Source organism: Amblyomma americanum, chromosome 8 (genome assembly GCF_052857255.1).
Source record: "Amblyomma americanum isolate KBUSLIRL-KWMA chromosome 8, ASM5285725v1, whole genome shotgun sequence".
Classification (NCBI taxonomy): Eukaryota; Metazoa; Arthropoda; class Arachnida; order Ixodida; family Ixodidae; genus Amblyomma; species Amblyomma americanum.
This window is the reverse complement of record NC_135504.1, coordinates 18005487-18027244: the sequence shown is the minus strand read 5'-3', so window position 1 is coordinate 18027244 and position 21758 is coordinate 18005487. Positions and strand designations below refer to the sequence as shown.

Below are 21758 nucleotides of genomic sequence, written 5' to 3'. Positions count from 1 at the left end.
AATGCGTCCCCGTCATATTGTATGACGACTGCGCGTGTAGTTCCACCGGGCGCCATCATTTGAGGGTCCCTGTGCTGGCCCAAAGTGACAATAAGGAGTTGTAGTGAACGGGTGTGATCGTTGGGACAAAGAATAGGCCTTTTTCTCAGAAAGATCCGTCGATTCTATGAAGAAGAGTGCAGTTCGGACAGCGGAGCAAAAAGAAATAATACAGACCACACCGTTTCCAGAGAAGGTTCTAGAAGCAGCTGGTAACAGTTCTGACGCCACCTTAATTCACCAGCAATGCGGAAGTGGTGCGAAACACATTTTGTGCAGCAAACTTTAACATTCGCATTGATGAAACAATAGTCCGAGATTTTTTTTTACAACTGGGCCAAAAATTTAGCTCTAAAATATTTATCAGACACTCCTGAACCTCGATATTCTAGAATTACAGATTGACCACCTTGTAGCTTTCTTAAAAAAATATTAAAATTCAGCGAACTGCACCCGCCAGGCATTTAGAGGGGACAAAACGTCTTAAACTGCACCCTGAGCGACACTATTTCCCTGGATAAGTCACAGGAGCTGGAGTTGTTTTTGACATAACGTCAAGACAAAGCACATATTTATCACACCACATCTGACTGCAATAAATACCTTAACACATGTGTTCTTTATAACTAGAGTATCTTGCTTCAATGAACTGATTACTTGCACCCTAGCAGACGGAAGTTGCTCATGAAGAAGTCTGGTTAGTGAAGTTCTTCGTTCCTTTGTGAAATTCAAGCAACAAAAGAAAATTTACTGTCTGTATATTACCAGACTGCGACTCTGCACACTAGCTGGCATTTTTCTTTTCGAATTTAATACAGTATGCACGAGAAAAACTTGAAAGAGCACACATGCGTAATTTGAGGACTTAAAGATTACCGCCCGTTTACTTACGAGGCACGACCGCCATGTTGTAATCTAGGCACCGGAGGAAAACAAGCAGTGCAAGAAATATGTTAAGCACTTGGGGTAACTGGGCTAAAGTGCCTCCGTAACACGTGACGCAACTTCCTCTTATAATTATAGCTTACGTTTCGTTTCTATTTTTATTACTTGTACGGTCCCGTGAGGGTTATTACTAAGGGGTGACTTGCTAACCACGCGCTAACACAGGGAAAGATAACACCCGCACATTTGTTTTGATACAACATAGGCACGTATCCAAGGCCTCCCCCCCCTCCCCCCCGCAAGCTCGAAAATTATTTTGGGCCCCTCCCAAAAAAAGTTCCTGGCTACGTGCCTGCACATAATGTTACATATAACACGGGTTTTTCTGTAAGGCCAGGGAAGTGCATGAGGAGAAACAGAGCCGTATACACGGACATAGAAGTGGAATACAGGAGCAGGAACTAGCAACAAAAACGTTCATTATTACGGTAGTGCAGTCTAGAAAGAAAATAGGCCTAGGAATGACAAGAACGATAAGGAGAAAACAGAAAATGTCTGGCAATGACGAAAATTCCCTAGGCTAAAAGGGGCCACCCAAACTTATTCCACGCATGGTGTGGGCAGGTTAATTCCAGTATACGGCTACGTCCAGCGCCTGTGTCTTTCATGTTCATCGTCCTGCGTCGCGCTGTTCCTTTCTGTCGTTCTTTTCTGTTCGTTTCTGTCTCTTGTAGAACAGCGATGCAAATCGCTGTTCTATTCAGTGTCTTGCACTCCCCCATTGAATGCATCAAAACAATTTAGCCTATGTTTCCGACATGCTGCACTAATTAAGTCCCTACACCACTTGCACTATGCTGCGGCAGTCGACGACGCCCTGCCTCGGCTTGTTGACGGATTCGTTCTCTCCTGGATGAGCGAGTCCTGTGCTAATAATAATAATAATTGGTTTTTTGGGGAAAGGAAATGGCGCAGTATCTGTCTCATATATCGTCGGACACCTGAACCGCGCCGTTAGGGAAAGGATAAGGGAGAGAGTGAAAGAAGAAAGGAAGGAGGTGCCGTAGTGGAGGGCTCCGGAATAATTTCGACCACCTGGGGATCTTTAACGTGCACTGACATTGAACAGCACACGGGCGCCATAGTGTTTTGCCTCCATAAAAACGCAGCCGCCGCGGTCGGGTTCGAACCCGGGAACTCCGGATCAGTAGTCGAGCGCCCTAACCACTGAGCCACCGCGGCGGGTGAGTCCTGTGCTAGAATATACTTGGTGGAGTCCAGGCGTCAGAGTCTCTCTGGGTCTGTCTGAGGCCTCCCCGGCATGATAATTCACCGGCATTACTTGAACTGGGTGGTGGGGACATTACACCAAAACCTTGGACAACAGTAAGAGGGAAACCGCAACCCTTTGGCCAATGTTTTGGCAAGTCGATTTGTCTTCCGCACAGCACACAAGTCCCCTTGTAGAAAAGTAGCTAAACAGATGACAGGGGCTTTCATTGCAATTGTTTTCATGGATGCTTAAAGTCATTTAGTGCTTCTTAAATATTAGTCAGCGCTCATCACTCTTAACTGCAGCGCAGTCATCATTAAGGCGCTGCCATTTCACGTGGCAGTACTGCTAGCATCCGCTGAGGACAAGCATAATCAAGGAATAAAAGCAATGTTCATCAGTAAAAACTTCTGTTTGCGCTAGTTAGATGTCCTTAACTAATCTTAGTAAGAAAGAATGCTCGCAAGCAAACTCTTGCGTTTATTTGTGTCCCGTGATTCGTTGTCTGTCTCGCGACGTGAGCTATTTTTTTTTGGAATATGAGCCAGGAAGTTTATCAACACTTTTTTCTTGCATTTTTTAAGCAACAAGGTAGAACCTGAAGGGAAGTGAGCAAATATCTGGCTATATATGAATGTGAATCTGGCTTCCAGATTCATACTTAATAAATATCAGCACGTGTGCTCTCCAACTGAACTCTGCAGGCCTACAAACCTTCCCGCTTTTAGAACTAAGGACTAAGTTTGACCAATTAAAATTTTTATTTATAATTATTCAAGACCAAGTTAAAATTAGCTTATCTGAATTCTGTGTAATTACACCATATCGATGCTCCAGACACAGGCACAGTTTTTACATACAACCACAAGTTACGCGGAATGATCCTTTCAAATATAGCTTTTTTTCCAGTGGCGATTAGAGAATGCAATGAACTACCACTGCCACATCCAGTTGTGATGTCTTGCTCTGCCAGTGCCTTTAATGCTCGTTTAGAGGCTCTTATCTTCACTGATATAAATAAGTCTTATTATGCATTTCTGTTTCTGATGCGCATAATTAAGGAGTGTATTTCGCCTTCCTTCGCAGCAGGTCACTTTGTATAGATACTGCCATTGTATTGCATTGTTGTTTTTCGTTCGACATGGAGCGAGACTTTGTATTTTTTCTTTGTTGTATTTTTCCCACTCCTGTAAAGGCCTTTACTTGGGCTGACAGTATTAACAAACAAACAAACAAACATCATACGCAAGACCCTTATGTCTAACACTTACCTTCTGGAAATTGACCCTGCATGCCGTAGCCTAAGAATCGGGAAAAATAATAAAAGTAAACAAAATAAACAATGTATTCAGCATGTTTTTTCTCTGCGTGTTTACCTTGCTGAGGTTGACCCTGCATGCCGTAGCCTAAGAAGCGGAAAAAAGAAAATGAAACAACAAAATAAAGCATTAAGCAAGCTTTTTTTTCTCTGCGTGTTTACCTTGCTGAGGTAGGCCCTGCATGCCGTAGTCTAAGCAACGGAAAAAATGAATAAAATTAAGCAACAATGAACAATGCACTCAGGATGCTCTTTTCTACGAGTGTTTACCTTGCTGACGTTGACCCTGCATGCCGTACCCTAACCACCAGAAAAAAAAACATAAAATTATGCAATAAATAATGTTTTGAATATTTGAATATTTACCTCGAGGAGGTTGACCCTGCATGCCGTAACCTAAATCGCGGCAGAAGCAAAGAAAAAAAAAACGTACATGCGATCAAACGACGTGATGCCACAAACCTCCGTTAGCAGTATTGGTCGTACTTTCGTACTGAAACGCCTTTTGAGGGAAGTACATAAAACTGGCCCAATCACTGCAGTTTGTCGTCACAAACACCCGAGTCAATTATTAAACTTAAACACGCAGCAGAAAACCAACAATCGCGCGCTAAAGTTGGCGAGCCCTTTCTGGATACTTTTTCCCAATCCCGCCCTTCTCCGAGCAATGCGTCTGCTTATGTCGGTTAAGGTATGACTATTGGCTACATTCTTTCAGACGTGACGCAGCTGCCATGGCCGCGGCCAGTGAGTGAGCCGCGTCACTACGGCGGGTCAGGAAGCTCCGCCCATCGGGGGGTTCCCGCGCGCGTCGGCCCGAGCCAGCGGTGGGGCCGAGTGGGCGGGGCCGCCGGCGGAGGAGTGTGAGCAAGAAAAGTGACGACAGGAGAGAGAAGATGGAGCCAAAATGCTGAAATTGACATTTTGACTACAGAGAACGCAACTTCTACAAAACGCACTAAAAAAATTCCCGCTAGCGGATATTCATGAAGCGGTGTCCTTTAACGTTTCAGACTTACCACAACTCAATCGCAGTCGAAATAGTGGTGTAGCGGTAGTAACGGTAGTCGCGAATCCGCAAATCCGAAAAGACTGCTGTACAGCGCAACGATGGGTGAGCTCAATACGACCGTTGAGTATTCATTCACTGCATAAAGGGCTTCGGTCTTCTGGTAGGAATTTTAGTTTTTCTATTTGTCCTGGAGTTGTGTAAGCCAATGTGAGTTACAGCTTTCGCGAAAAATATGCGAGCCACTTAGTTTTTTTCCTGAGCCATGTAGGCTGTAGATAGTTTTGCAAAACCAGCGATCTATGTCTCTGGAGAGAAGGAAATTCCGCGGCAGGGATCGAACCCGCGTCTTTCGGGTCAGCGGCCGAGCACTATAATCACTGAGCCACCACGGCGGCTTTAGCCATAATGAATCACTGGAGGTGCCGAGAATATAAGATGAGGGAAGGGTGAAAAAAAAATGAGATAATCGTATTCGGCAAGTGACACGAAGTGAAGACATCTTGTTTCAGTGGCTTCACCTCATTACTTACCTTGAAAGCCACCTGGAGACACGGAGGAGAATATTAAACCCGCGTTATTCGAGAACCGAAACAATAGCGCTCATGAAATGTTGAGGTATTCCAGCATCCGCGCTCTGCTCATAAACTAGCAGTGTTATAAACAACGTTATCCTGTCGTGCAGTAACAACTGTGCTTGAGTCAGCTCAGAACCAATCAACAATGGCGCTCTTCCTTTCGTTGTTTTTTTCTCTGTCTCTCTCTAGCAAGTCTATTTCGGAATCAAATGCGGCGCAGCTTGAAAGCGTCTGGTGCCCCTACTCCTCGCATGTCCAAAACGGTGCGAATAGTTCCCCTGTCAAGGCACAGCGAATCGAAGACTTACTTTGGTCGTAGCCGTACATGTTCGCTGAAACAAAAGAAGAAATAAAGATAAACAAAAAGTGAGTGTAAAACTGCCTATTCCTCGCAGTAAGGGCAGAGAACATAAGACCCACTGAGAACCCCAGCATTTAAAGACATTCAATTTTTCTCGCACCATCGGCCACATCGCTAGCATCTCATAAAGGCGTACCGCAGTAAACAAAATGAATACAGAGAAAACAAATATAGTTCTGGAATCTAGCAAACCAGCGCTCTCAAAAGTTTGTACTCCACGCCATTTTGAAATCGCTATTGATGCCTTTCGTGCTCGCGAAATAAGGCAGCGATTAAGAGAATGTCTCATGCGCACCAACGTGCGGCAAGCATTTTCTCCGCCTCTTGCAACGTTAAAACCACAGTTTATTTAATCTATCTGCGCGCTTTCCTAACAGCACTGCAACAAAGTTAAAAAATAATAAACTGTGGGTTTTGATACCTCAAAGCAACACGTGGGCTATGAGCGACGCCGTAGTGGAGAACTTCGGATTAATTTCGACCAAGTGGGGTTCTTTAACGTGCAATGACATCGCAGAGTACTGGCGCTTCCAGCATTTCGCCTCCATCGAAATTCGACCCCCGGGGCCGGGATCGAACCCGCGTCTTTCGGGTCAGCAGCGAGCACCATAATCACTGAGCCACCCAGACGGGAAAATAAATTTTGCATAAGACCACCCGCATTTCACGAGTTGTGTAGAAAAAGTCAAGTGTGTGCGTCGACCTAGGTACGCTTAAGGGCTGTGACAAAACAAGAACTATAAGGGTTTGGTTAAAGAATGTGAGGCACCCAACGCACACGTCGCGAACCAAGTGTAAAGATCGGCAGCTGTCACTTGTTTCCGCACTGTGGTATTCCGGTAGGCTCTGAAAATCTGCAACGTCAATGAAATGATAGCAAGAAGTCCTTGCCCTCGTGAAGCTTTTTTGAATTCACGTCTGGTTAGCTTACGTCAGAAAAACGCAAACGGTTCTTTACCATTTCTGTTAAAATAAACTTTTACTACCCACCACGAACGTTAGTGAAATGCTTGCTAGCCTCAACTGTTTACAAATCTGATACGATAAAGGGGACAGTTTCAGGAAATTCTCTAGCCCGGTTGAAAATCTAAAAGGTAGTCTTGCCTGTTGGAAGGACGTTTGAGGAGAAATTCAGTTCGATGTAACAAAACTCACATGTCGCTGCGTTGACGGAGCACCGATGAGAGGTCCGTCAAGTAATGGCAGTCTAAATCGGCTTGACAACGTCCGGTAGGGCCCGATACTCAGTTCTAGCAAAAAAAGGAAAAAAAATTGATTTCGCAGAAGCTAATCGTTGAAGAGGGCCAAATCCATCGCCCCATCCTATGTGAGGGCCAAGCTTAGTGAATTCTAACCTCAGCATTGGTTCGTTTACCACTCTTGCAGGCGCGAACCCTTTTTGTACGGAAAGAACCAGAAAGTTATTACTCCTGACCGCGAACCCTCACCGCAAAGCTGGGAGGTCTACTCGAGCTCATGAGACAGAACCCGTCTAGCCCTCCGCACCAATCTACGAAGACGTCTATAGGGGCGTCGATCTGCTTGCGCAAGGCACCGGGATTTTCGTCCACAAGGTAAGCGTTTTTCTAATATACTAGACCATTCTACTGTCACTTGCACCTATGAATGTGGAGCCCGCGAAAGCATCCCACACACAGCTACGCGATAATTGCAGTTACACGTAGCATGGACTATGAAGTTCTAAGAGTCATTGCACATTGACTTGACAGAAGACATTACAGCGTACTTCAACAATGAAAGCGTTCTAAAGAAGTAAGCCGAAACACCAACGATGCCCTTAAAAAGTTAGATGAAATGCCGACGACAGCGTACGTCCCATTGCTCAGACGACTGAGCAACCCAAAACACGAACGGCTGCAACAAGGCTTAGGGTTAGTCCTAACGAAAAAGGAGCAGTACTCAAGGACACCGCGCAGGTTTGGGCGGTCGCGGCTGAAAGCGCACCAAGGCTTCAAGGGCAACGCTCACTTGTTCGAAGGCGGAACGGAAAGAAACGCTGCTGGCCGGTCGGTCGGTCGCTCTTCTTGTCGAGAGCTCGAGGCGCGTGACACGCAGTGAACGCGGTGAGCGTGTGGATGGTGATAGTGACTGCAGTTTTGCACGTGCGCAGCAGTCAACGTTTATGCGAAGAAATTGTACTCTGCAGATATTGTAGGTGTCTATCGCATGCTATGGGCTCGCCAGAAAAACAAGTTCGTATCCCCCATCCCGTGACCAGCGGGAGGCCGAGCTGCTCAAAGCAGTCCACGAAGGCCAGAGATGGCTCGTAAACAGTGCCGCTTACGCAGCTTCGACAAATGGAATACAGACACAGGGGCTCCGACCACGGGGTGCATGCTCAATTTGTTCAATAAACACTTTAAGCAACAACAAAAACAAACGCGGTTGGGCAAAGCAGCATTGCATCCTTGCTACTTAGCAGGGTAAAAGACGTTAAACAAGAGCGGTGGAGAGGTACTGCTCTCAGTTTTGTGTTTTTTTTTATAATCTGACCCCTTTTAATAGCTGCCGCCTGACACGGTATTCAGCAATGATAGATATTCTGCAATGACGGGTATTCAGCTATATACCCGTCACCTCCTTTTGCTACCAATCGGGTTCAGAGTGAATATATGATGCTCTAGTTAAAATATATCCAGAGAAAAGCTATTTCTGCTCTTCACTTCAATTATCTAAAGTTAACGGTATATATAGATTAAGAGCTCAATAACAAGCCTATGCATGCCTCCAGGGGCGTCCATATTTGCTATAAAAGTTATTCGAGCAAATTTCGTGCACAGCAACACGTGCCATCATCATTACGATCATCATGAGCCTGACAATGCCCACTGCATGGCAAAATCGTCTCCCATGTATCCCTAACCAACCCTGTCTTTTATCAGCTACGGCCACAGTATCCAAGCAAACTTCCACCCACCCAACTTTCTGCTTCCCTTTGCTACGCTTGCCTTCTCTTGGAATGCACTCCATTGCCCTTAAGGACCAGTGGTTATCTTGCCTCCGCATTACATGCCCTGCCCAAGCCCATTCATTCCTGTTGATATAGACTAGGATGTCATTAACCCGAGTTTGATCCCTCACCCAGTCCGCCCGCTTCCGGTTTCTTGACGTGCACGAATTATTGCATGCTAAGTGCATTAACGAACTTTATTAATGCAGCGATTTGACCACCGGAATCTTACCACCAGCGCTCTCATTTTTCGAGTCTGTAGCCACTAAGCAAGCTCGGGGATTTCAATGCCTATTCCCAAACAGTGTTATGAGTTTACAGGCTGTCAAATTGTACGATGCATCTAGGCGTAACATGTGGAGCTGTTTTGCTCAAGTTTCATTTTCCGCTAAGCACAAGTTTTCAGTGCTTTCGCGGCCATGCACAGAGCATGAAATTAGCGGCGCATGCATAGAATGATCACTCCTGCACCATTTGTTTTAATGGCATGTGATGAATTCTTCACGTTCACACCACACGGCACCGGCACGGAAAACGAGTTCACACTTGCGGTCTTTAGTGGGTATCTTCAGAAATTTTAGCACGGGGTGCATCCAGCAACACCCTCAACCTTTGCGACAGGCAGAAGCATGAAAAAAGATCATTTTTCTCTTCCTTAGGGTGAAGTTCAGCTTGTCTAATAAAAGCATCCTAAATTTTTGTGTTATCCTTGTGAATAATACCAGAGCACTACATCTGTCGCATAATGGCAGTGCCAGACATGGTCATTGTGGGCGTGGGTTCAGGTTGTACAGCGGCGGACTCGGCGTTCTGCAGTATGGTGACCGTGAGTGAGTGGCCCGTGGGATCCTGGGGAGTTGGAATGTTGTAGACCACGTTCATATGGCCGGCCGCTCCTTGTGTCGCGCTGCCTTGAGCGATGACAGAGAGTGAGGTGTCCGAAGGGCTGCCACTGCTCCGGCTGAAGCTCCTCCGGCTTGCCCGCCTCGAGCCTCTTCGACCGGACCTCATCGCCTGCTGCTGCATTGCCAGCTCGGGCAGCTCCTGCAGCACGTCGGTGCCTGCCATCTGTAGGTTAACGACGCCGCTGCAACCCATGGATTCCATGCTCCCAGAAGCGACGACCTGCAGCATATCCGAGCTGCCGCGTCGCTGGCGCAGTCCCGAAGGAGTGGACCGTCCCTGAGAGCCTGCGAGTGACACGTCATTGAACTGGGATAACAAGAATTGATATTACAGTGGTCGCAGTCGCCATCTGTGTAGAGGGGTAATCAGCAGTGAAGTCTGGCAAAAAAAAAAAAAAACTCGCAGGATGATTACCAGTGTGCAAAGTGAGAATGAAGTGACAACTGTTGCGGTATATGCACTCATATATTGAGATAAAGAATATGAGCGGGTTCCTACCTCCATTATGTTCGATCACTTTTCCTAAATATAGGATAGGCTGCGATTATTTTCCTATAGTTATATGTTGTTTCTGTGATTACTTTTTTATACTTCAAGTGAATTTTGTCCCAGACAGTTTGCCCCACCTTATTCTTACCTGTTAAGTTGTATATTTTAGGCACATTTTACGAATACACTTTTCATTGTTAAATGTAGATCTTTGCTAGTTTTGCATACGCGCTGTTATGTGGTTCTGTTTCTGTAGAATAGTTTGTATTCTGTATCTTGATTATTGCTGTTGTACCTAGAGTGTGTTGTAGCGCCATCTTCCGAGTGATAGGATTCCTCGGCTTCATCAAGCTGCTCCAACAACTTTTAGCCGTGGGACCTTTCCAGGGTGCTTTCTGGGCCGATAAAGAAATGAATGAGCAGTTATAGACCACTCTTTTAAAGGCGTAATCCTCACTTGCTCCATTTAGAGAAAACTCCTCTCTGTGTATATGTGTGGCATGTGTGTGTTTGTTGACACTCGATGGTACCCATAAATATGGTGTCATGCAACTTGACAGTTTGGAGTTCAAGACTGGTCGCACTCGGTCGCTCGGGCAGAGCAACCTGGATCGCCCAAGTCCCGGCCTGCCTGCCAATCAATTCGGCTCCTCATGGTCCGTCATCTCTAATAATGGCGGTCTGTTTACGAGCTATGAATGAGAAAACATTGAGAAAACATCCCTCGAGCTTGCTTAGCGGGCGGACTGGGTGAGGGATCAAACGCGTGCTAATGACGTCCCAGTCGAAATCAAGACGAAGAAGTGGGCTTGGGCAGGGCATGTAATGCGAAGGCAAGATAACCGCTGGTCCTTAAGGGTAACGGAGTGGATTCCAAGAGAAGGCAAGCGTAGCAGGGGGTGGCAGAAGGTTAGGTGGCCGGATGAGAGTGTCTAGAGCTTGAGCCACGGGTTCAAGAATCGGGCTCGAAGGCAGGGCATACTAGAGTTTGCGGGGATCCGGTGGCCGCTGCTGGCAAAGGAGAGGGTTAATTGGAGCGACACGGGAGAGGCTTTTGAAACCCTAGCGGGCGTGTTCAGGCTGCTGATGATGACGATGATGATGATAATGATGATGATGCGTGGCACTCCTCCGAATTTACCCGAGCAGCGCACCCCAGTCACTACCGAGTAAACGAGTAACTCGGGTAATCTCGGGTAAGTGTCCTCACTTTTTGTTAACACTTTCTGTACACGCTTTCCGTGGACGCCACGCATGAGCCAAGTAATGCATACGCGCTAAGAACCTGCAACCGCACTTCCAGCTCTGTCGAGTGCACCAACCTCTGGAGCAAGCTGACGATCGGCGGCGATGTGTTGGCATGGACGCAGGCGCATCCTGCAGGAGTGTGGTGCCAGACTGCGTCACCTTGATGTTGGCCGTCATGACCAAGCTCCCAGAGGACGTCTGCCGCACAGGCACGGATCCTGACATCTGGCCCGCCATGGATGCCATCACCGACGCCTGCATGGGGCTTGCGGGGGGCGTCATCATTTCGGCGCTCATTTCTATCGGGTTTTCCGGCTCGATGTTGGCGGTCAAAATGGTAGGGTGCGGCGAGGCGATCACAATGATTGGCGCGTTTTGAGAACGGCTCGACGAGCGCGGACGTCCAGTCTGCACGCTCTGGTCCGAGCCGCTGGCCTGAATGGAGGCGGATAGCTGGGCCCAGGACATTTTTAAGCCAAAAGTTTTAATTTTAAGCCAAGAGGCTGAGGTGGCAGTCCTAGGTTGGGTGAGCGGAGATACCCTGTGAGAGGAAAGACCAGATATTTCTGTCAGCCGCAATGTCCTCGACTCTCGGCATTTGCAAAGGTGACATTAGCATACGGTGAAGGTTGACCTCTTTTCTTGAGCAGTCATCTTGAATGCGTCAATAGGCACCCTTTTAACCGCAATACTAGAGTGAGGGGTAGACAGGGTGTTTGACGTAACTTGAACCAAGGATTCAAAGAAGTGGTGCAGCGGAGTTGGGTGAAACCAACGACATCATGTGGTGCTCCTCAGAGTATTTTTAAGTCTGCTCAATTAATTAATTATTTTAGATTAATTATCGAAAATTTCAATATGCACTTTAGGGTCACGTTAGTTTCGATAAATTGTAGAAGGCGTTACGAAACTGTTTCCTTTTTGCAATGTATCTTATACGTGGTTCTTTTTTCCGAACGTTTGATGAATGCCCGCGAAATGTGAAAGAAAAGCAGGCGATTGCGCTCTTGTGCTGTAGGACTGTAGAGCTGCCATGCATGTCCTGAGTGAACTAAGCCTGCGCGGTGAGCGTGGCTAAGTATATTCTAGTGCCGAAGTCGATACAAATCGAGTGCTTGCGTAATTATTCACTACTTGTACGAATATTCGTACGAAACGAATATTCGTACGAAACATCGACGTTCTAGCAGCCGCATTGTAAGGCGCGGAATTAAAGCTGCACCTGTCAAAGGACTGACTTTAATATCCACTATAGAATACGCAACACGAAGTCGTATATTAACTACCTGACTGTCACGTCATACGAATGTGTAGAGAAATTACATTTTGCTACTGACGACAGCAAACACACAGGCGCCAAAACCCAGTTGATGAGATGGTCTAGAGTTTGAGCCATGGGTTCCGGTATCGGGCTTGAAGGCAGGGCATACTAGGCGTTGCTGAACCCTGTTGCTTCGCCCTTTCTTGAAGAACATACGAGTGTGTATGAGCAGTATAAACGCCGCCACACTAATGGATCACGTCATGGCGATGAACCATTCTTCCCGCACACAGCTATCGCGGCAACATGTTTTGCGGCGTCGAATTGGGCTTTGCCTTTGACGCGAAAGCTTCGCTACGCTAGGTAAAGTCGATTTCGCCGTGCGTTGCCGGTTGACCTTCAAGTGAGCCAGAGGTCAAGTGTGGCTATAGGCAGTGCCATATGTGGTCCACCATGGTGTCGCACCACTTGACCTTTGACCTTGAGCTTTGACCTTTATATTCGCCGGTAGAGGGTGGTAGAATAGGCCGCAGCGTTCATTGGGTGACCACCCTCTCGCGATCGACCATTAATTTAACTGCCACCTGCCAGGGTGGCAGGGTGGGCGCGCTGCCTATCCACTGTGCGGAACGCACTCAACGTTACAGACGCCAAGCCGCGTCTACTTGCCCGATACACACAGCTTTCGCTCTCTAACCAGGTTCAGCAGTAGTTAAACCACAGATAATTTTTTACTGCGTCAAATTTTTTAAACTGTCGTCAAAATTTCTGCGGCATGCCAGATTTGAAGAGTGCGCCCAATTATTGAAAAAAAATATCGAAAACATGACAACGGATTCGGTTCGATGGAATTATTTCTAAAATGCACTATTTGTTTGCTTCAGCGAATTGAAGAGGAAGATATTAGATTCGATATTCGAACATTTCGAATATTCACACACCCTTTGTATAAATAAGTTAAACCCTTTCTCAGTTCGAGAAACCGTTAATTTCACACATAACTGCTGATACTGTTTTGGGGGTTAACCAGCTGACAGGCAGAAATGTCAACGAGGAAGCTTCGGTGCCGCGTCACCAAGTGCATTGTCTTTTATTTGTGTTTATTTCCAGCTCCTTGAAACCATTATTCCCACTCGTCGCGGTTACTCAATGGCTACGGCAATGGACAGCTAGGGCAAGGTCGCCAAATAGGTCGCCGCGGAAGAATCCACGCCTAGGCGGCCGCATACCCGCAGAGAGCAAATGCAAGCACACCCGTGTGTTGTGCGATGTGCATGCGCCCTAAAGGACCCAGAAGGTAGTCGAAATTCATCGGGATCCTCCTCTGTGGTGGCTCCATTACCGACGGGCAACTTCCCAACGGTAAGCCTCACATACTGCCAAGCCTGCCTGTGCAGTATATTACGGAGACCGCAAGCGTAAAGGGTTGAACACCACCGCAGACACACACCAGCTGTGCCTCGTGGCCCAAAACCACCAAGAGCACGAGAGGGAACGGGATAAGGACGAGACATCTCGCTTGCCGCAGTTTACCTTCCGCTCCATAAGTTGGTTTGGTTTATGGGGGATTAACGTCCAAAAGCGACTCAGGCTATGAGAGACGCCGTAGTGAAGGGCTCCGGAAATTTCGACCACCTGGGGTTCTTTAACGTGCACTGACATGGCACAGTACACGGGCCTCTAGAATCTCGCCTCCATCGAAATTCGACCGCCATAACCACTCAGCCACCGCGGCGGCCCATCCCATAAGTGATTAAATCTACAGCTACGGCACAAGGGCAGTAGAGGGCTAAGGTTTATGCTCGGGTTCTTTCTAGTGAAAGGCATGCGAGGCTCACCGCCCACTAAAGGCGTAACTCTGGCATCAACGGCTATCATCCACGATGAATGCAAGCGAAGCTCACGGTACAGCTATCTGCAACTGCACAGCCTCTAGCGGCTCTTGCGCTGCGCTTACCGGTCAATCAGTAGGTGTGCCCACCGCGGATAGCCGAGGACAGCGAACCGAGGGCGGGAATTTTGAAGAGCTGCGCCGGTCACCGGGTCCCCGCAGGCTCCACCGAACCGCCGCCGCCGCCGCTACCCGGATCACGCGCTGCTGGATGCGCGCGTGACAGCAATTCAGGCTCCGACGAAGACGACGGCTTGGTGCCTCAGATATTTAAGGTTGTTACTTTTCACACGTTTATTCAATCTCGGCTGGCACGCTTTGTTAGTCGCGACAAAAGGACAGAATTAAGAGTGCCACCCTTACAAAAATTTCTTTAGACCGTCTATAAACTCTCCATAGACTTCCGTCTATAAAATCTACAGAATCTCTATAGACAAACCCTTGAGAACCCTCTATAGGCAATACACATCCTATAGACAGTCTATAGACAACGTCTGGATTTATGGCCGTACACTTTTGGTAGACTTTTGTCTATAGACAGTTTCTGGACTATGAAGAAACAAAAGGAAATATCTATAGGAAGACAATAGAGCCTATAAGGAGTCCATAGACTGTCTATAGACCGTTTTTGTAAGTGCCGTGCTTAGGTCATAGAGCCTCTTGGTCACAAATGGCTGGTAGGGTGAACACCACAGCGATCTGAAATTGCTGAGCACAGTTTTAAGAGCGTTAGCTCTTACTCGTAACGTTTCTAGATTTCTTGGGGTCTGCTACCACCTCTCTTCGGCGTGAAATTTTCCATATCCGAGGAATTCAAGACGGCGGCCTTCATAGTAAATCGACAAACCGAGCAAATTGGTGATTTATTGGTGACGTCACTGGTATATCCAACTGGTGTTTGATTGGTGACGTCACTTATAAATCCAAGATGTCAAATTCATATTTCCATTGGTGTACCTCACTTTAATCTCATATCAATTCTAGTAAACAAAACAGCTAACACTCGTTACTTCAACGTCTTCTAGACGGTGGCGGCACCATTTTTTTTACGCATCTCTTGACATCTAGAGGGACTTTTCTTGACGGGTTTTCAGACATTGCCTCATCGGTTTATTTAGTCTCGGGGCGCAGGGACTAAAGAAGCGTCAAGCCACTTTGCTACACCTCGTTCGCAAGGGTCCTGATCCTACTATAACGTGAATGCATAAGCTGGGCCAGACATTGCTTCCACTCTCCTCTTCATGTTGTGCGTGTGTAGGGTTGTAGATCATTACTTCATGAGTTGTACAGAGAAAATCATGAAGTGGGTCCTACTCGCTTCAACCAAGAGAGCAATAGCGCCACGCGGTCCACTTCAATGTTTACCCGCGCGGAAGCGAGTCATATACGATAGAGGCTGCTCAACTTCCAACATTTCTTCGGGACTTTGATCTGGGCTCCAAATGGTGACGCAGCAGTTGATGACTACTGTGGGGAATTGGGTGCAAGGGGACGCAGATATGCCAGGTCACAGACTTCTGAGTTGAATTCCGCGGACATTAATTAATATCTAAGTGTCGGTACAAACTAATTAACGCTCGGCCCTCAGTCCCCAGCGGCTGCGGAGCAACTGGCTCAGGCGGCGGTCAGACCTGTGGCACAGCGCAGGGTGCTAAAAATCTCTGGCTCCGGACAGACCTCCATTGGAATCTGAACTTGGCAACATTTAGCTCTAGAACCTTATCCAGTGAGGCTAGCCTAGCAGTGCTTTCGAGGAAATAGCGGGCATTCAATGGGACGTCATAGGGCTCAGTGAAGTTCGGAGGACAGGTGAGGCGTATACAGTACTAAAGGACGGACACATACTGTGCTATCGCGGATTAGCGCATATAGACGAGAATTAGATGTGGGATTCCTCATTAATCAGGATATAGCTGGCAACGTAGACGACCATGAATGGAGGCGCATAGCTGGGCCCTGGACAATGTGGAGCCATGAGTCTGAGCAGTTAGCCCTAGTTGGGGTAAGCGGAGATACCCTGTCAGGGGAAAGGCCAGATATTTCTGTTCGCCACAATTTTCTCGACAGACGCGGTAATCATTCGCAAGTTCGGCTCACGCTAGAGCCGCAACCAACGCAATGGAGACAAGGATGGGAAACTCCAGCTAGTTTCGGTTTGAAATACTTCAGCACACCTTGTGACTGATGAACTGATGGCTAAAAATTATGTCCTGTGCATGCAAGCAGCGCTAGAGACAGCAGAGTTGGCAGAGCTGTCTGAGATGCTGGAAAACGAAGTTGCTCTGTTTTTGCACGCAGTGGCTTGAATCCTACTCGGGCATTAATTTTATTTCTAATGGATACCGCTGCCATGACAACGGTACGGCGTTACAATTGGTTTTACTCCGGCAGCTATGGGAAAAATTGGCGCTGACGTCTGAAATACCTGGGCATGGGAGTCTATGGAAGTTTCCTACCCTTGACGGAGACGCCGACCCCTTCTGTTACGTCAATTATGGGGAAAGAAGGAAATGTCCAGGCCCTGTATATCTAGGTCACATTACTGGAGCATGCACACTCGGAACAAAAAGGAGTAAGAAAGGGAGTAATCTGTCCTCTAGAGCTTTTATAAAAGGAAGTTCGCTAAAGGACAGCTTGCTTCATTCCTTACCCCCATACAGGCTTATTTGTGTTTAAGAGTGCACTCTAAAAATATTCGCACTCTTGACGAAGCAGAAAGCACAGGTCATCAAAGGTTAAATCTTTCGGCACGATGCAGGCCAGTGATAATTTCTTGCATGAAGCATCAAAAGTGCACCTGACGATCACTGATGGAAGCAGCGCGGTTGGCTCAGAGCCGGCGATAAGGCAGGCACCAAAACTACAGGATGGACCCGCCGGCAACTCGCTTTATGCATGCGCTTCCGTTGCTAGAGCGCGCTTGGAAGCAATTTGTCCACCGATCGCGTGTTTAATTTTTTTAATTGGTTTTTGGGGGAAAGGAAATGGCGCAGTATCTGTCTCATATATCGTTGGACACCTGAACCGCGCCGTAAGGGAAGGGATAAAGGAGGGAGTGAAAGAAATGAAGTAGAGGTGTCGTAGTGGAGGGCTCCGGAATAATTTCGACCACCTGGGGATCTTTAACGTGCACTGACATCGCACAGCACACGGGCGCCTTAGCGTTTTTCCTCCATAAAAACGCAGCCACCGCGGTCGGGTTCGAGCGCGGGAACTCCGGATCAGTTAATAATAACTGGTTTTTTGGGGAAAGGAAATGGCGCAGTATCTGTCTCATATATCGTTGGACACCTGAACCGCGCCGTAAGGGAAGGAATAAAGGAGGGAGTGAAAGAAGAAAGGAAGAAGAGGTGCCGTAGTGGAGGGCTCCGGAATAATTTCGACCACCTGGGGATCTTTAACGTGCACTGACATCGCACAGCACATGGCCGCCTTAGCGTTTTTCCTCCATAAAAACGCAGCCGCCGCGGTCGGGTTCGAACCCGGGAACTCCGGATCAGTAGTCGAGCGCCCTAACCACTGAGCCACCGCGGCGGGTCAAAACTCCGGATCAGTAGTCGAGCGCCCTAACCACTGAGCCACCGCGGCGGGGCACCCGATGGCGTGTTTCTTTTTACTTTTGGGACAGCAGTACCCGCTTCTTTGTTCTTTTGGTGAGGCTTTAGCAGCGGTGTGCGGGAATGAACAAATGTGCCCTTGGAGCTTGAAAAAGCGGTCAGACGTCTGTGGCGCCGCTTTACTGTCCTAGTTCGCATCTCTCTCTGCATGTGCACAGTTCAAAAACATGTTGGCAGCCAAGAGTGCACTTTTCTTTGTGCTTTGGCGCAGCTGCTTGCCGTGCATTACAGTTCACTCGAATTGCGTGTTCACTTACGCCAGCTCACTATGCAATAGTTCAGTCGTGGTGCAGTAACAAAAAATGTGCGAGCCTGCGAGTGCAAATGTGCACAGGTGATCACACTCTTGTGCAGAGAGTTCGAGCAGATGCTTTTGAGCAAGTAGAGTGAAATTTTACCGCAGCTGCTGTCCTTGGGGCATGACGCTTGGGCGGTGCGCTTCGCATGTGTATTTGGGTGCGCTCTAGTGCAACGATTATCCGTGAAAGTGAGCACTTGAATAGATTTACCTGCACAGCAGGGATCGAGAGCTTCAGGTAAGTCTACTCACCTGTGCACTTTTACGTGGTCAAGATTTCGCGCGCTCTCCCGCGTGGTGAAATGTTGAGATGCTGCTAGAAATGACTTGCAGCAGGATGGCCTGCCGTTGCGCATGTAGGTTATCACGCGAACACCGCAAGCATCGGACCACTAGGGTAGGCCGTGATAAAATTACGCCACAAAAGGAATAAAATCACATTTTTTTTTCCAAAAATTGCGGAAAGTAATTAAAACATGTTACCACTTATTGATCCGAAAATTAACTACGTTAAATTATACAGTTACTACAGCAAAGTAATCAAATTACTTTGCAGTTACTTTTCAGATTGCACGCATACAAAAGAAGTGCACTGGTCAGAGCTCTTGCAAGCATTTCAGATTGCTTGATATTTTGCTCCTCAGGTGCAAGTGAGCTGTACAGTGGTCGTCCAGAATTTTGCCCCGCCATGAATGAAGTTTCCTAGCAATCATTTATTTCTTCTGCAAATTGCGGCACCAAATTAATTCGTTATGTTATACGAGCATGCTACACCCCTTTTATTAAATAATTTGGATTGTTCATTGGTAGCGATATCGCTTGGAATTACGGTTGAACCTCGTTATAACGAAACAACTTATAACGAAATAACGGATATAACGAAGGGATGACGATTCCCGTTAGAAGTTCGGCCTACGCGGTCTATAACGAAGATATGGTTATAACGAAGTAATTGCCGGGCCCCTTCATCTTCGCTATAACGAGGTTCAACTGCATCGCCTCAATTATGTCCGTTCGAAATTACGCGCCAAGTCTTGTCTGGTGTTTAATATCCGATACTGGTTTGGTTTATGGGGTTTTTACGTCCCAAAGCAACTCAGGCTATGAGGGACGCCGTAGTGGAGGGCTCCGGAAATTTCGACCACCTGGGGTTCTTTAACGTGCACTGACATCGCACAGTACACGGGCCTCTAGAACTTCGCCTCCATCGAAATTCGACCGCCGCGGCCGGGATCGAACCCGTGTCTTTCGGGTCAGCAGCCGAGCGCCGTAACCACTGAGCCACCGCGGTAGGTCTAATATCCGATACTATATGTGGCATTAAATTTGGAAAACAAATTTACAAGCCTTAGGCTATAGTGCGGTAAAGTATGGAATAACTGTTTACGGTTACTGCGCACTGCATTGCCAGAGCAGACCTTCTCAATCTTATACCCCTGTCACACGGAAATTTCAAAGGCCCTCGAAGCGATAGCCTATCGACTCAAAGGCGATCGAGCGCTGCTACACGGGCAGTTTCAATGGCCATCGAGTCAATAGTCCATCGAGTCAACGGAGCAGCGCGTAACTCCATCGAGATTTCGAGGGCCTTCGAGCACTGCCCAAGGTTGCTAGCGTTGCCTCCAGCGGCGCCAAGCGCACTTTTTTACACGATACATTCACGGTACAAAAGCATGAACTTTAATGCAAGCATTCTGTACAATAAGTTTAAAATTGTATCAGACTGGTCTTAAGTGCCTTAAGCGCATTAATTTTGCGTTGCGGTCTTTGCGTTTCTTGCGTACTTAGCGTTGACAGTATGGCGGCGCACTGCCCGCTCGCTTCACAGTGATAATAGCTTCGTCGCTAATCCCTCAAAGCAATATCGTGTTCTAAACTGTTGTATTCGCCTTCGATCTGCCCATTCTTATCCTCGCATTAAGTTTCAAGAGACAAATAGCTTTTGTTTTTCAGATATCAAGGCTATTTCCCAGGTCTTAAGCCTGACGAAGCAGCGCTCCGACGCAGCTGGACTGGCTTGGTTTTGGCTCGTCTTGTATTAGAGTGGCTACAGCAGTGTCTGCATTTGTCTGCATCTGCCCGTCGCGTACGTGCAATTAAAAGGGTTTTAAACGACATGCACGTATGCGTGTATTTCAGCGTTTAGTATACATTTATCAAATATTTTCGTTATTCCTGGAAAATCCAAAGTAGCGATTGTGGCGCCACACAAACTTGACGTAAGACACGAGAACTATTTGAATGGACATTGAGATTTGCCGTATAGCAGCGACACAACTCCTTCGAGTTCGATGGCGATTGAGAATTTCGAAGGCCCTCGACTCGATGGCCATTGAAACTGGCCGTGTGACAGGAGTATTAAGCTCTTCCGAAAAAAAAAAACACGGCTTATGATAGAAAACACGGAGCAGATCGTGGTGCATTTGAACTTCTAAGGTTACCGAATTTCTCTTTCGTGTTGTTTGAAAGAATTTTTCGTCTGTAGTTACAAGGTGGAGTATGTTCTTAGCAGATACCTCCTTCCGAGAGACCAATGTGTTATGCCGCGCTGTCACACTCACTGTGGTTATCCTCAAATAATTTTGAAATAAGAGCAAAGAATAAACTTAAATTAACTACGCGCACTTGGTATCATCATCAGCAGCCTGACTACGCCCACTGCAGGGAAAGGCCCCTCCCATGTCTCTCCAATTAAGCCTGTCCTTTGCGAGCTGCGGCAACCAAATATCCCCGCAAACTTCACCTAACCTTCTGCCGCCCCCTGCTACTCTTGCCTTCTCTTGGAATCCACTACGTTACCCCTAAGGACCAGCAGTTATCTTGCCTTCGCATTACATACCCTGGCCAAGCCCGTTTCTTCCTGTTGATTTCGACTAGGATGCCAGTAACCCGCGTTTGTTCCCTCTACCACTTCTGTCATCGAACTTTGGTTGTCAGATAGCTGCAGCTGAGTGCTTCGAATTAAGATGTCCGGCTTTTCGTTGGAGTCTTACGTTCGCTTACATTGTACAATGTGCCCGTAAACATTACATATCAATCACCGTGATAAAACGGGGTGCTGTTACTGCGAACGAAATGTACAGGGTTGTTGGCGTACATGGCGCTACGCGCATGCGCTGAGGTACAAAGAACGCAAGGAAGGGACGAGAGGAGAGAGTAAGATGGCGAACGGCCGTCGGAGGGATGACGCTAGCCAAGGTGCGCACATTGTTGGCTTCACCGGGATCTGCCCTTATAAAGATCGTATATAGATGTTTTATAGACTTCTTAGATACTCTATCGCTTTTCTGTATAATATTTCCGTTTGTCTATTCATATTCTATGATAAAAGTCTACTTACATTAGTAGAATGCATCTTGAAACCGCGAGACGAGGAAGAAACCGACAGGGCTACTAATAGTCACCAACTAGCCCGTCTCTTTCTACTATACTACTTACACTGTATGGCCATAAATCTATATAGAGTTCCTATATGCTTTCTGTAGGATTTTTGTTGGCTATAGATTAGTCGGTAGGATTACTATTATAAAATTTCCATAAAATTTATTGCTAGAAGTATACGGACAGCCATAGACTGTATAAAGAAATTTTTATAGGGGCGAAAACGACGCAGA

The 21758-nt window shown here is 47.1% G+C and overlaps 1 protein-coding gene across 1 annotated transcript; it reads right to left on the bottom strand.

Annotated features, from left to right (window-relative positions):
• Positions 1–8885: 8885 nt before the first annotated feature.
• LOC144100108 (uncharacterized) lies at positions 8886–14441 on the bottom strand. The gene is made up of 3 exons (XM_077633144.1): positions 14296–14441; positions 11152–11618; positions 8886–9624 (listed from the first exon to the last, which is right to left on the bottom strand). Exons 2-3 carry the CDS (start codon positions 11543–11545, stop codon positions 9164–9166), a joined length of 855 nt encoding a protein of 284 aa, XP_077489270.1. The 5' UTR covers positions 11546–11618; positions 14296–14441; the 3' UTR covers positions 8886–9163.
• Positions 14442–21758: the final 7317 nt, after the last annotated feature.

Excerpts from the sequence above, each read along its gene's own strand:
- LOC144100108 (XM_077633144.1), bottom strand. The coding sequence starts at position 11,545 with ATGTCCTGGGCCCAGCTATCCGCCTCCATTCAGGCCAGCGGCTCGGAC. Across the intron at positions 9,625-11,151 it reads ATCGTCAGCTTGCTCCAGAG|GCTCTCAGGGACGGTCCACT; the intron begins GTTGGTGCACTC and ends TGTCACTCGCAG.